At 49.2% G+C, this 16043-nt stretch overlaps 1 protein-coding gene across 1 annotated transcript in view; it reads left to right on the top strand.

Moving 5' to 3' along the window:
• Window positions 1-2423: 2423 nt before the first annotated feature.
• E2F2 (E2F transcription factor 2) overlaps window positions 2424-16043 on the top strand; it is a 71318-nt gene continuing 57698 nt past the window's right edge. Inside the window, exon 1 of the mRNA XM_089478750.1 lies at window positions 2424-2746. Coding sequence (XP_089334876.1) covers window positions 2480-2746 — 267 coding nt within the window. The 5' untranslated portion in view covers window positions 2424-2479. The remainder of the gene's footprint in view (window positions 2747-16043) is intronic.

Below are 16043 nucleotides of genomic sequence, written 5' to 3'. Positions count from 1 at the left end.
CTCCACTTAGATAGGTTGGAAAGTGTGCAGCACTGCAATAACTCTGGTAGATGGAAAACCACAGAAGTGCTTCTGCTGAGTACTTTAGCTGACGCAAGATGCACATCAAGGCTGAAATGTGAATGTATATCCACCTCCCGTTCATATAATCTCCCATCAAGCATACTGATAGGATCTATGCAAGCACAAGAAGAGAGGATGAATGGCCCTTTCGGGGGGCGGGGGGGAGTCATAATATTAAATATATTGCCGTATATAATGCAGAACGCAAAAACTGGCTTCGAGATGCTGTTCCCAGAATTCCTTAGCCATCCTGCTTGTGTTTAAAAAGTGCATAGGCTATACAAAAATGCATTAAACACCATGTGCGATATAGCCCTTACTGTTCTCTGTGTAAAGCCCCTCTTCAGTGTGAAATACTATGGTCTCACACAAACATCACTGAACACAATTGCTGCAACCAGTGGAGGGCAGTGCTGTCATTTTTGTGAGTGAACAGCTAATGCTATAAAGGGGGCATACAGAAGATTTGACTAAATAAAGAAGAAATGTAGGGAATGGACCTTATAGATCCATTCAAGCAGTGGCACTTGTTCCTTCTCCAAGCTGATATTTCATCCACCAAGAGCACTTTTATCCAGAATCAATATTAAACACATTAATTACATGTTTTAGATCCGTCCCACTCTGAGCACCACAACCAACTCCAGCTCCCAGAATTCCATAGCCTTGAGCCACACGAGTTAAAGCGGGGTCAAACCGGATTATTTCTCCAGTGTGGATGCAGCCCAAGTTTCTTTGGCTGTGCCTTTGCCATCCTGAGGCTGAGAGAGTGTGACTCGCCCAAGGTCAACCAATAGGTTTTAGTGGCGACAAAGAAACAAGGCCCATCATCCCCAGGGTTGGCTCTCTAAGTCTGCCAGGAGGAGGACAAAAAGCCACCGCTTCTTTAAGCAGCTCTAAACCCCGTGGGGGAAAGGCGGGGCGTCATTTGCATAGCCCCGCCCTTGGACCCCGAGGGGCGGGGGGGAGAGAGCGGCGGAGGACCAATGGAACGGTGCGCCTGGCTACCTTCCCCTTTAAGACCCAAACCTCAGCGATTTGCAAATCCGGTGGGCGTGGCCGGTGGAACGTCGCGCGGGCCAATGGGAGCGCGGGGTTTTCCGCGGGAAATCCGAATTTCGCGGCACGTCTTTTGGCGCTTAAAAAAAAAGAGCTAGCAAAGAGGAGGAGGAGGAAGAAGGAGGCGAAAAAGGAGGGAGCGGGGAAAGGCCGGGCGGCCATCGGGCGCCTCCTCACCCCAATCCAGAGCCATCCTCGCCCCGCAGAGACCCTGCGACGCCGACGGAGCCTCCAGCCGCCGGGACAGGGGCTAGCAGAAGCGGGGAGGCGGAAGGGGAGCCCCAGAAAGACCCGCCAGGGCCCCGGAGGGAAGCAGATCGAGAGACCGGCAGAGAGGCCTCCCAGCCAGGGCCCAGCGCAGGCCTCCGAAGGAAAAGAGGGGCCCTTCTCTCCCCAAGAAGGCCAGCTTTTGTTCCCACTCCTCCGGCGGCTGGCCTTTCTCCTTCTCCCGAGCCCAGGATTTCCCTATTGCTCCTCCTCCATTTTCCCATAGCCCACAGATTGTTTTCTTAGCCTACAATTGCCCTCTGGTCCTCAATAATAATAATCGACTAGCCCAGTTTTTATTTCATAGCCCAGGATTGGCTTTCCTAGCCCACAATTGCTTCCCCCTGGCCCTCAGTTCTTCTCCCATTCCTCAGATTCTCCTAGCCCAGGACTTTTCCCTAGCCCTCGATTTGTTTTGCCTACCCCCAGTTTTCATTTCCCAGACCCTTTGTCTAGCCCAGGATTGGCTTTCCTAGCCCACAGTTCCCCCCCAGCTCTCAAATTGTCCTAGCCCACATTTGTTTCCTAGCCCCCAATCTTTTCCCTAGCCCTCAGTTCTTCTCCTAGCCCAGATTCCCCCCCCCGTCTCTTTTCCTAGCCCACACATTTGCTTTACTTAGCCCTCCGATTTTCCCTAGCCCACAATTATTTTCCCTAGCCCTCAGTTCTTCTCCTAGCCTTCAAATTCTCCTAGCCCAGGATTTTTTTTAACCTGACCCTCAAATTCTTTTCCAGGCCCCGAATCCTTTCTCCTAGCCCTCCAAACCTTGGGGAAGAACCTTGCCCAACCTCTCTCTCCTTTGGTTTTGCATTTAGTGCGCGTCATCCGAACAGCATCCTTGACCCTGCCTGGCCCTCTATGGCTTCTGTGTCTGGCCCTTTGTGGCCCGAGAAGCTTGGGGGGCCTTGCTTGGATGAAGACAGGTCAAGGGCTTCCCCTTCTTGCTCCTTTTTCAGAGTATTGCTTTACATCCTTTGGTAACCTTGGGGTTGATCCCAATGGCTGCTGTCTTCAATGGCTGAGGCCCCCTCGAGGTAGAGAAACCCTGATCTTCCTTTGGGTTTTGAAGGCATCCCCCAACATATAGCCATGTTGAGGATCCCCAGAGTCAGGGGGCCCTCTCTGGCTCCTGCAGCCCAGCAGCCCAAGAAAGTCCTGCCTGCCATCGGCTCCTTGGACCCGGGAGCCGGGATCCCCAGCAGCCCCCAGATGCGGCTCCTTCCAGCAGGCTCTTTCCCCCAGGTGTACCCCCAGACGGCCGTGGTGGCCCCCTTGCCTCGGCTCAGCTGCCTCTACACCACCCCCCAGGGACCCGAGATCAAATCCATGCGAGCGGCCACTGCAGGAAAACTGCCGGTAATCCTTGTTTTTCTGTCCCATTGGGTCCCCTGGCCCACCTCTTGCCTTGGGACACTTCTCTTGCAGGTGGCCTTCGGGCCAGGAGCCGGGCCATGCGTCGTCCCTGGCTCTGCAGCAGTGTTTGGGACCTCAACACCCACAATCCCAAACCATTGGCCAAGCTGGCTGAGGCTTCTGGAAGCAAAAGTCCCAAACACCTGGAGAACTAGGGGTTTGGGAATTGACGCTCTGCAGTGGTGTTGTGGACTTCAGTTCCCAGAAGCCCCAGCCAGCTTGGCCAATAGTCAAGAGTTCTGGAACCTGAAGTCTAAAACATCTGGAGGAGTTTGGGAACCACTGATCTACCAAAGTTTGGGAGCCGCTGATCTACAGCATTAGAAGCCATGGTCCAAGCTACACTGCGGAAATAATCCCATTTGAGACCCCTTTAACAGCCCTGGCTTAGTTCTTGGAAACCCTGGGAATTGTAGTTTATTGGGGACCCAAGAGCTTTCTGACAGAGAAGTCTCAATGGCTCACAGAATGACACTTCCCAAAATTTCCAAGCATTGAGCCAGGACAGTTAAAGCAGTCCCAAACTGGATTATTTCTGCATTGGGGTTTGGACCAATATATTTTTGCCAAGGAGGACAAGGGACCGCAAAATGGAGGACCTGACCAAATCAAAGCAGAAAATCCTGACTAGGGTCCAAAACACCCTGCAGAAATAATCCAGGGACACAAAACTACAGTGCCCAGAATTCCCAAACATTGAGCCAGGGCAATTAAAGTGGTCTCAAACTGGATTATTTCTACAGTGTGGTCACCCAGTGGGTCTCATGGCTGAGCTGGGAACTGAACCCTGGTCTCCAGAGTGATAGTTCATCACTCAAACCACTAGGCCACTCTGGCTCTCAGTGATCTACCTTGTTAGCAGGCCTTGTGGGGGGTCTGTGTTGAGGGGAAAAGTCCTGTGGCTAATGACCCAAAATGTTGACCCTTATTCTAGGGTAGCGGAAACATTTCTCAATTTCCCTGTACTTTACTCCACCGAGTTGATATGTGCTTCCTCTTTTTAATTGCAAAAATTGTGACTAAATACATCATCAGAAAAACCATCTGTAAAATGTGTAGTCGAAGGCTTTCATAGCCGGCATCCATAGTTTTTTATGGGTTTTTTGGGCTATGTGGCCATGTTCTAGAAGAGTTTATTTCTGACATTTTGCCAGCATCTGTGGCTGGCATCTTCAGAGGATGCCAGCCACAGATACTGGCGAAACGTCAGAAATAAACTCTTCTAGAACATGACCACATAGCCCGAAAAACCCACAAAAACCATCTGTAAAATCTTAGAGTCCAGGGAAGGATCTCCACTCCAGCAGCTAAGGAAAGGATTTTGATGTACGAGAGAGTCTTGCAATTTGCCCAGCTTTTTTTGGTGCACGTTTTGGGATCCAGTTTGAGTCTGTCCTACCACCCCTTAAAGTCTGGAGGGCGAAAGACCCATTATCGGACACTGATAAGTGAACTAAGAGCCACACCTGGGCTTGGTACAACCTTTGGCATTGAACTGGGTTTACCATGCCACTTGGAACCTATTCTGAAAAGAACTGGCAGTTCATAGAGGTTAATTTCTATAGTTTGACTTCCCAAACGTTGGCTGTTTCCTCTTTTCCCCTGATTAGGGTCAGAAGCATTCAAGAAAGAGGTATGACCAATATTTGGCAGCTATTCAGTACTGAGGCTTGAGCTTGCTCTTGGATTTGTAATGTGGCAGAAGGGTCGGAAATTATAGTTGGCCCTCCGTATCAATGGATCCTTTATGCACAGATTTAAGCATCCACGGCTTGAAAATATTCCAAAAATATATAAATTCCAAAAGGCAAGCCTTGATTTTGCCATTTTATACAATGGACCTGGTGTTTGTACCAAGATGGTCTGGATGTACAGCTTGCAAAGGATTTGTGGGAGTGTCAAACAGTACGGTGGGCCCTTGGTATCTGCTGTGGTTTGATTACAAGACCCCCTGTGGATACCAAATCCATGGATGCTCAGGTCCCATCCAATACAATGGTCTCTACCTTATATAAAATGGGAAAATCAAGTTTTGCTTTTTATTATTATTGTTATTATTAACCTTTATAAAGCGCTGTAAATTTACAGCTTTTGGGACCTTGTCTGTTTTTAAAATGTTTTCAAGCCGTGGATGCTTGAATCTGTGGATAAAAAAACGTGGATATAGAGGGCTGACTATATATGGGACACCATTTTACTATGCCATTGTATTTAATGGGACTTGAGCATCCATGGGGGTCCTGGAATCAAGCGCCAGCAGATACTAAGGGCCCACTGTTTGTTTGTTACTCCCACACATCCTTTGCAACAAGTTGTACATCTGGGGCATCTTGGGGTTATCAAAATGAGAGGCTGCTCAAAGGACATACCATTATTGTGGTTGTGTGGTCACTCAGTCGTATCCCCAGACTGCTTGTGGTCGCTCTGTTGCTTCCAGTCAGCTGTTGCCTGGATGCACCTGCTGGGGGTGTAAGAACAAAATAAAAGGGTTACTCGTTTAGCCCTATAAACATCCAGAGGTAGCTGTATAGCAAATCCAATAACATCAAAAATCCACCAAACAGTGATGCCTTTATGGGGCCATCCAAAATGCACAAAATACATGTTACAAACTTTTGAAGCTACATTGGCTTCTTCATCAGACAAGGTTAGGGGGGGAAATGAAGAGGTTAGTCATAGGTCTACATTTTGCTGTCTTTGTTCTCAGTTCAGCCATGGTATGGAGGGCTATTACTTGCGGGCCAGCATCTTCTAGCCATGTGGCTCCTAGAAAGTCCAGGAAATCAAACATGCATTTGTGTTCAGCCTTATGTTATCCAGTGTTGTGTTTCCTAGAGTGGTCAGATGCAGGCCTCTCAGAAATGTGAAGACAGGACGCAAACGTTGTTGCTATATGTTTTGCATCAGCTTGTATTCAGCGCATGGTTCTGATCTTGGAAATAATTCAATAATTGTCATGATTTGTAGTCACTGGGAGGCAAGGAGTGGGAACTTTCTGCCTGGAACCCAACTTGTTTTTCTTTAGGCTCCGGGGTGTGGGTGGTGTAGCCTGCAACCTTCCAGATGTTGCTGGACAGTAGCTCCCACCATGCCCCTACCTTGACCATGCCAGCTAGAACTGATGGGAAAAGAGGATCAGCAACATATAGAAGACCATAGGTTCTCTAAACATGTTTAAGTGCGTCTGAAGAGTAAGAATTCTCCATCTTCTTTGAGGAACCCATTCCCTTGGATTCTGTCTGATTCCTGTTCTGAATTTCATTCTCAATGGGATGAAGATCAGATCAAAACAGAAACTCTGACAGTAACTGTGTTGGTTATTTATAGCATATAGCATATCATCACTTTTATTATAATCCAATGCAGAGATGTTTCAGAGGGCCGGAGAATAAGTTGATTGGTAGGAGACAAAGCAGATGAATCAAACAAACAGAATGGGTGGCATATTTTCATTGTTGGAAGATATTTTGACCTTGCAACTTTTAATGCATTTCTTGCACTACACCAATGAGTCCAGACACCCAGTCTGGAAAGTGCTGTTTTCTGTTATGTGCTCTGGACACCTGTATCTTTCAACTACAGGGCGTTTCTCAAGTTCTAACTGCATAAATAGTGGATGAGAGTATTTTCAGAAGAGCTGGCTCTTCTGTTTTGTGAAAGAGCCATAGCAGAGTGATATAGCAACAGTGTTCCATGTAGTGGACCTAGAAAAAAAATCTATCCAAAACTCCAGAGACCTGCTTCCAATCAATGCAGAAAAGGACGGCAGATGATCTCTTGTTGTGTACCTTTGTTTCTGATTTATGGCGACCCTAACGCAGACCTGTCATGGGATTTTCTTGGCAGGTTTCTTCAGAGGGGTTTTGCCATTGCCTTCCTCTGAGGCATGTTGTTAGTTTTGAATGAAACGTTTGCCAAGACGTGTTGACCTGTTTTTCTTTGTTGTGGTGTTTGAACCTATTTCCCAGCAGAGAGGGTCCTGACCTCCTGTAATCTGGGTTATGCACCTCCCATTCGCAGGGACAAAAGAGAAGACCGGCCCCCTATATAGGGAGGAGCTAACCCCCCTGGGCCTCAGTCTTGTTCCTGCCTACGCTCCTGGTAGGACACGAATTCTTCTGCCAGCGAAGTTCGTCTTTTGCCGTTGAAGTGGTACAGATTTGGCTTGCCCTTTCCTGCTCCCTCTCCCCCCTGCCTCTCCCCCTCTTGGTGATGGGCTATGGCAGAGGACCCTAGCTGCACAGGTGAAAGGACCCCCCCAGCTCAGGGTCACCCTGCCCAGGGGTTGCCGGCCCCGCAAGGGGAACCGGCAGCAGCCAGGAGCTCAGCCAGTGGAGGGTCCGACCCTCCGAGGCGTTGAGCAGCCCTCATCCCTCTGCCCAGGACCCCAAGGCGTCAAGGAGGTCCCCACTCCACCTGCCCGCGTTGAGGTAAGCCCCCTCAGGGAGCTAGGGGACTTTGTGTGGGCCGTGTTTGCCCGCGAAGCGGCAAGCCTCTTGGGGGTGGGGGACTTCCCCTAGGGAGCCTGCTTGGGGGCCTTTCCGTCCCCGCACCCCAGTTAGGGGCTAAAGATGCCGGAGGATAAAAAGGCCGAAACAGCCCTCAAAAAGGCACATGAGGCTATGTCGGTGGCCATCAGAGCGGCGGCCGCAGCCAAGTTCCCCTCCATCAGTCTCACCTCAGGCAGGGCCTGAATAAGATAGCCTTGGCGGCGGCTTACACAGCTGACAGGACATTGGACTCAGTCCAATACTGAGCCAGATCCCAGGCAGCGGCGGTTACCGTCTGACGCCAGCTTTGGCCAAAAAACTGAAATGTCGATGCCAAATCAAAGAACAATCTGGCCTTCACTCCCTTCCTTGGGACTAAATTGTTTGGAGAGTCGCTCGACCAGGTCCTGGTAGAGGATAAGGATAAGAAAAAGTCCTTGCTGGGGGGCCGCAAGTCAGAGGCTAGGACTAGGTCCAAGAAACAGCTTTTTCGCTCTTCCAGACCCTTCTCCTCCTCCTTCCAGTCCAGAGACTCTAGACCCTTTGGACAGCAATGGAGTGACTCCAAGTTCCAGCCCAGGCAATCCCGCCAGCCTTTCCAGCAGAGAGGCCAGCCCGGAGGCGGAAGAGGAGCAAAAAAGCAACATCAGCCATGACGGGGCGCCCCCAGTGGGGGGCAGGCTGAGACACTTTGTCGATGTTTGGGAACGATCCACGAAAGATCAGTGGGTCCTCAACACCCTAAGATCGAGCTACCGTATAGAATTCCGCCGCTTACCTTGCGAGAGATTCATCCCCTCCCCAAAGAAAGAATCCAGCCAAACATCGCCTCCTACTGGATGCCATCGAAGATCTGCTCCGCCTGCAAGCCATCGAGGAGGTCCCAGCCTCTCAGTGGCGCAGAGGCTGCTACTCCATTTTCTTTTTGGTGCCAAAGAAGAATGGTACCTGGAGGACTATCCTAAACCTGAGACGGGTCAACTCCTTCATATCCTACAAGAAGTTCCAGATGGAGACCCTCAAATCTATCCTAGAGTCACTCCAACCCAGGGACTTTCTTTCCTCTTTAGACTTGCAGGATGCTTATTTTTATATCCCCATTCACAGGCGCTACCTGAGGTTCACCTACGACAACCGCCACTTCCAATACAGGGCGCTGCCCTTCGGCCTATCGTCGGCTCCGAGGGTGTTCACAAAGGTCCTGGTGGCTCTAGTGTCCCACTGGAGGACAAGGAAGATCCATGTCTACCCTTACGTGGACGATATCCTGATCCGATCCCCATCTCTACTCCAGGGTCGGGCGGATGTCCGCCAGGTCCTTCGTTCCTTGGAGGACCACAGCTTCCTGGTCAACATGTCAAAGAGCTCCACGGAGCCGGCGCGTCAGATTCTCCACCTAGGGGCCCTCCTCGACACAGAGAGGGGCTTGATTTCCCTCACACCGGACAGAGTTCAAGCCATCTCCAAAGCAGTCTCCCAGATCCTGAGGCGCCCCAGAGCCAGTATCGCTTTCCTAGCCCACCTCCAGGGCCTCATGGTAGCGGCAAGGGACTGCGTTCCATGGGCCAGGGTCCACTCCAGGTCCCTCCAGTGGTTCCTCCTCCCCTTTCAGGAAGCCATAGCATCAAGGTCCTCCATCAAGGTGTTGGTTACGCCCCAAGTCCTCAACTCCCTGCGATGGTGGATCTTGCCAGCGATCCTCAGGGGCCGTCCGATCTGGTACCCCAAGAAGGTCCAGATCACAACCGATGCAAGCTTGAGGAGATGGGGGGCACACTGCGGCCCTCAGATGGCTCAGGGGAGATGGTCGCCGGAAGAACAGACCATGCCCATCAACTGGCTGGAGCTGAGAGCAGTCAGGCTGGCCCTCCTAGCTCAGTTCACAACAGACCAGTCCTAATAAGGACAGACAATGTCACCACCAAAGCCCATCTCAACCGCGAGGGCGGAACAAGGTCAAGAGATCTGATGAGCGAGTCACGTCTCCTGTTTCGATGGGCCGAGTCCAACCTTATCTCCATCGAGGCGGAACACCTTTGAGGAGAGCTCAACACAATCGCCGACTGGCTGAGCAGATCGGACATCGACCAGGGCGAGTGGTCACTTCACCCAGAGGTATTCTGACAGATAGCTCTCCAGCTAGGCCAACCGACAGTGGACATGTTCGCCTCCCCCATAAACACAAAGCTATCCAGGTTCATGTCTCGGTTCCAGACAGAAGGGGCCGAAGCAGTCGACACCCTCAATCTCCAGTGGCCCAGGATGCTGGTCTGTGCGCTCCCTCTGCTGCCCAGGCTGGTGGCCAAGATCCGGAGGGACAACTCAGACATGATCCTGGTGGTGCCAGCATGGCCCAGGCGGGCATGGTTCTCCGAGATTCTGACCATGTCATCAGCCTCCATGGCCCTTCCCCACCGCCGGGTCCTTCTAAGTCAGGGCCAGATCCTTTACCCCAACCCAGAGTGGCTGAACCTTGACGCCTGGAGGCTGAACGCGACATGCTTCAGCGGTGTGGATACTCCACTGAGGTAATAGACTCCATCCTGGCGTCCAGGCGCCCGTCGACTAACCGCATCTATGAAGCCACCTTTAGATCCTTTAAAAGATGGTGCAAGCTGAGACGCATCAGCTACCTCAGTTTCTCGGTCTCAGACTTGCTACAGTTCCTTCAGGACGGCATCAAAAAGGGTCTGAGGCCCAACACTGTCAAGAGGCAGGTGGCGGCCGTCACCTCGGTGTTGCCTCATGAGAGGGCCTCGGCTATGGCGGCCCACCCTCATATTAGGAGGCTGCTGAGGGGCGTCTCCAACAAGGCTCCGCCCACCAGACATTGCTTCCGCACCTGGAACCTTCACACAGTCCTGAAGGCTCTGACGGTGGGACCGTTTGAACCCATCCGGGAGGCCTCCTTAAAACACCTCACCTTGAAGGTAGTCTTCCTCACCGCCATCACCTCAGCTAGATGGGTGTCAAGAGCTCGGGGCACTGTCAGTCCGTAAGGATCTGTGTTTGTTTAGACCAGACTCTGTGTGTCTCCGGCCTGACACTTCGGTTTTTGCCGAAGGTTAACTTGACTTTTCACACCTCACAAGATATTTTGCTGCCTTCGTTCTGTCCTAATCCCCAAAGGGAATTAGAGAAAGCCTGGCACACCCTGGATGTGCGCAGGGCGCTTAAGGTTTACATCAAGAGGACGGCGACATTTAGAGCTTCCGAGGCCTTGTTTGTCTCCTTCTGCCAAGGGTCCTGGGGACGTAAGGTGTCGGTCTCCACACTAAGCAGATGGATCAAGGCTTGCATCACTGAGGCCTATAAGACCTTAGGCCTCGCTCCTCAGGAGGGAGTGTTGGCCCATTCCACGAGAAGTGCGTCTACCTCGGCGGCCCTGTTCACCAATGCCTCCTTGGCTGAGATTTGCCGGGCAGCGACATGGAAGTCTCCCTCCTCCTTTATTAGACATTATAAGCTAGATGTGTTTCAGTCCGCCGAGGCGGCCTTCGGTAGGAGGGTCCTCCAGCAGGTAGTAGCTGAGACCGCAGGTTCTGCCTAGGCACCTCCCTCCCATCTGGAGAGGGCTTTTGTAAATCCCAGATTACAGGAGGTCAGGACCCTCTCTGCTGGGAAAACGAACGTTGGGTACTTACCGTGACACGTTCATTTCCAGCATGAGAGGGTCCTGGCATCCTGCCCACCCTTGGTGCCACCCTGCGGTCCAGCTCGACCTGGTGACGGACCCCCAGTTTTTCTCTGTTCGCTGGTTGTTTGTTGTTTGTTGTTTGTTCCCTATGGAGGCTGGTCTCATGGAGACGACCTTATGTTATTTTTTCTATGCTATCTGATTTTACCGATTAAAGGTCAGTTTGTGATTTTATCTGCTACTCGCTTGGCTTGTTATTAACTGAGGCCCAGGGGGGTTAGCTCCTCCCTATATCGGGTCCGGTCTTCTCTTTTGTCCCTGCCTACAGGAGCGAATGGGAGGTGCATAACCCAGATTACAGGATGCCAGGACCCTCTCATGCTGGAAATGAACGTGTCACAGTAAGTACCCAACATTCGTTTCTCTGTCGCCTCTAGCTACTCTAAATTAGAAGCAAACTTAGAGTGTATGGCACCCTTGTTATACGCTGGGGTTTGGTTCCAAGATCCTCCGTGGATGCTCAAGCCCCATTCAATATAATGGCATAGCAAAATGGTGTCCCTTATAAAAAAATGGAAAATCAAGGTTTGATATTTGAAATTTATACTTTTTTTGAACATATTCAAACTGTGTATGCTTGAATCCATGTATAAAAAATCCGTTTATAAGAAGGGCTGACTGTACTTTATTTTTCATAGGTCCAGCAGTGACTCAGTTTTCTACAATGGTGGGGATGACATGTATTGTTAGAATTAAGGGACAAGGGTACATCTGAATGGAATTTGTTTTCAAAGCCAAGAGCAGAAGAATAAGAAATTGGTTGCTGTTGTTAAACAATCAGGAGTCAAGGACTCTTGGTGTTCTACTGCCGATTATCAAAAGAACTGTTGGTGGAGCCTGACCTTGTTGCAAAGATAGTGATTCTCACGTGTTGTTGGACTATGGCTCCGTGCATTCCTAGCCAGCTTGGCAGTAGACAGGAATTCTGAAAGTTGTAGAACAATTTGAGCCTCCAAGGATGGGTTACTGCTTTGAAGTATATGCTGTCTTGTGATGTCCTCAGTTATCTGTGTGTATGTGTGTCAGCATAACCAGTGATGGGGATTATTGGGAGCTGCAGTCCCAACATGTGAACAGTTGCATGAGTCCCATCTCAGATCTAAGGAAGCCCTGACCACCTGTCTCTCTCTCTCCCTCTTCCCCCCCCCCCGTGTGTGTGTGTGTGTGTGTGTTTTAAAAAAGTAAGCCTGATTTATAGCAGCTTAGATTGCTTGTTGGTTGAGCCCAGCAACATATACTCTTATCTGGCAGCAGTTGTCCAATTCATAGAATCATAGAGTTGGAAGAGACCTCAAGGTCCATCCAGTCCAACCCAATTTTCCCATGCAGGAACACAGAATCAAAGCACTCCTGACAGATGGCCATCCAGCCTCTGTTTAAAAACCTCCTCCAAAGAAGGAGACTCCACCACTCTCCGAAGGAATGTATTCCACTGTCAAACAGCTCTTACTGTCAGAGGTTCCTCCTAATGTTTAGGTGGAATCTCTTCCTGTACTGTATTTTCCGGCATATAAGATGACTTTTTGACCCTCTAAAATTGGGTCAAAAGTCGAGGGTCGTCTTATACGTCGGGTTAAGCCCGGCAACAACAGAGCCGCGTGGCCCGGCATGCACACGCTCGGCCACCAGCTTCCCAGGCCTCCGGAGGCCTGGGAAGCTGGCAGCCCCGCGCAGGCTTCTAAGGGGCCTCCAGAGGCCTGGGAAGCCGGCAGCCCTGCACAGGATTCTATGGGACCTCCAGAGGCCTCAGGGGTAGCCTTATACGGTGAATATATCCTAAACTCTATATTTTTATTCAAAAAGTTGGGGGTTGTCTTATACGCCCGGTTGTCTTATACGCTGGAAAATACAGTAGTTTGAATCCATTGTTCCAGGTCCTATTCTCTAGAGCAGCAGAAAACAAGCTTGCTCCATCCTCAATATGACATCCCTTCAAATACTTAAACAAGGCTATCATATATCATTAGAAGAGACCTCTTAACCATCTCTTCTCCAGGCTAAACATACCCAGGTCCCCAAATCTGTCCTCATAAGTTCCCAGGCAGACCTTTGCTTCTCCATCCTTCTAACATGGATGGAACCTGGAACTTTCTACATGTAAAGGGTATGCCCTGCCATTGAGCAATCATTTTTTAATCTCCCTTCTCCATCATCTGAACAGCTTTCTTCTAGACACTAGTTGGAAGGTTCTCATGTTGCTGATTTCCAAAGAAAGGAGGAAACACCTAAAAGCAGGGGTAGGCAACCTGTGGCCCGCGGGCCGGATGCGGCCCGGCAAGGCCTTGGGACCGGCTCCAGCCCGGTCCTGCCGCCGATTGCTGCCGGGGCCTTTGGCGTCTCGCGCGAGGGGCATGGTGAGGCAATTGTCTATAGAAGCCTCAGAAACATGCATTTATCTTTAAAATTTTTTAAAAATCAGCAAATTTTTTCGCATGTCCTCCATTTTTTATTTAAAAAGTGACCTCCATTTGAAAATTTTGTCCTACATTTGTCCCGGTTTATTTATTTATTTAATTTTTTTTTTTAAAAAAAAAATTATTTAATTATTTATTTTTGGCTTCAGCCCCCCATTTGTCTGAGGGACAGCAACCCGGCCCCCGGCTCAAAAGGGTTGCCTACCCCTGCCTTAAAGCATAGCAAGACTCTTGTCTATTGGATTTAAGAGGTCAGAAATGCAGCTGTGCTTGCCTTGGGACCCTTTCTGTCTCAGGAGTAGAGTTTGTGTTGGCTCCACTGTTTGATTTAAGGCAGTTTTCTAGGTTCCCTTTAGATGGGTTGAACATAATGTAGCGATTTGTTTTGTTGTTGTGTACCTTCATGGCATATATGGCAACCCTATCATGGGGTGTTTTGTTTTGGTTTTTTTTTTTTTTTTTTTGGCAAGTGTCTTCAGGGCGGGGGGGGGTTGCCATTGGCATCCTCTGAGGCTGAGAGAGTGTAACTTGTCCAAGGTCACCCAGTGGGCATTTATACTCCAGCAGGGACTCAAATCCTGATCTCCAGAGTCATAGCCCAAAGCTCAAACCAGCTTAATGTGTAGAAAGTTCTACATTAAATCTCTAATAGTACCTAGTAGGGCTGGGAGAGCTTGGAGAACTGCTACCAGCTAGTGTAGACAATACTAAGCTAGAGAGGTTGCTGGCATTATTATTATTAATAATTTATTTCATTTGTATGCTGCCTTTCTCCCCATAGGGACTCAAGGCGGCTCACAGACAAAAAGTAATCTTCCGATGTTCCTATTTAAATCAGCCCTTTATCATGCACCATTTTGGCTACAAAATGATACAAACACTTGCAGGTTTGCTCTTTTTATACAGGAGAATGATTGGTTTTTGTCTATCGATTCCTCAAAACCATAAGGACTGGAACCATAAGGGAACTGTGAAAGCTTAGTGGCAAACCTCATACTTTGCATGCACAAGGTCCTACCTAGGTTCAGTTCCTAGCATCTCCAAATAGGACTGAAAAGCAGCTGTTCCATCTGTGTAGGAAATATTGAGCTGGACAGATGGAAGATCTGAGTCTGTATGAATTGGCTTCCTATATTTTTTGTGGGGGGTTTTGGGCCATGTTGCAGAACATGACCACATAGCCCGAAAAACCCACAAAAAATATGGATGCAGGGCCGTGAAAGCTTTTTTTAGCATCCTATGTTTTGTCTGCTAAAATCCCTTTCTTCTAAGAGCCGGCTCTGCTCTTTTGCAACTGCCATAGAGACCCCTGTGGAGTATTTGGGCAGGAAAGCCCAGTGTCACCCTGATCCCATCCCATTCCCAAGTCCTGGGAATCCTTCCAGCTTCTGCTTTTCTCTCATGAGCTGAACTGAATCTCAGATTTCTGTCTCATCCCTAGTATGTGCATATGATGCCTCCTGACAGCTGTGGCCTTCGGCATAAACTCCCTTCTGTGGCTGCATACAGCATTCACTTTTCTCCAGCTTTCTCTTTCTAGTTCTTGGAATTCATGGTCTGGCTGAGCAGCTTAAGTGGACCTAAACTTGCGTTGAATGCCAGTTGCTGTAGACAGCCTTTTTTAATGACATAACTTCATTCACTTTCTTTTCCTTTCAGTGCACCTGTGCTTTTCGGTCACACTCTGAGATTTTTCCCTCTGTCTTGCACCCCATAGAGGGAGAGGACTGTCTCAGCCTCCCCTCTCCCAGTTTTCTAATTTCATACCAACATATGTGTATCCCCATTTTTTATCATGGCAGTGTGCCCCCAATATCAAGATGTTTCTGCAGTTATCTGAATGGGACCAAAATGCTGCAGAGGGTGATCTAATAGCTTCTCTAGCATTTGAGGAGCAAAATCATTCTGCAAACTCACATCCTGCATTATTTCACAGTGACCTGAATAGTCCTATTGCTGCATCAGAAATCTCTTATTTGTAGAGGGCAGCATATGGTCTATTGGGACTCGATTCTGTGCCTATACACAGTATAATTAACATTTGATTTTTTTTTCCTCAGCTGTGGTTGCATTATTACACTGGCATAGTGTTTGTATGTCTGTCCATCCTTGGCTGGTTCTACAAAGCAGTGCTTTAACTGTCATGGCTTAATGCTATGGAATTCTGGCATTTGTAGTTTTGTGAGACATTTGGCTTTCACTTTTGAAGTGCTCTGGTGCCACAACAAACTACAAATCCCAGGATTCCATCACATTGAGCCATGGCAGTTAAAGCAGTGTCAAACTGCATTAATTCTGCAATGTAGATGCAGCCTAGGTCTCCAGGGCCAGATGAACTGCATCCAAGAGTGCTTGCAGATGTAATCTTGGCAGCATTGTGAATAATGTATTTAGAATTTCCATCTTCTGTTATTACTCAGGCCGCATCTGCTCTGCAGAAATAATGTGATTTGACAGTGCTTTAAGCACTGTAGTTCTATCCTATGGAATCCTGTGATTTGTAGTTTATTGTGCCACCAGAGCACTCTGAAAGAGAATATCTCACAAAACAACAAAACCCAGGATTCCATCACATTGAGCCATGGGATGTAAAGTGATGTCAAACTGCATTACCTTTGCAGTGTGGCAACAGGCCTTGG

The sequence above is a fragment of the Sceloporus occidentalis genome, unplaced genomic scaffold (genome assembly GCF_023333645.1).
Source record: "Sceloporus occidentalis isolate IW3139 unplaced genomic scaffold, rSceOcc1.0.p SCAF_13, whole genome shotgun sequence".
Lineage (NCBI taxonomy): Eukaryota > Metazoa > Chordata > Lepidosauria > Squamata > Phrynosomatidae > Sceloporus > Sceloporus occidentalis.
This window is presented reverse-complemented; position numbering and strand designations above follow the sequence as displayed.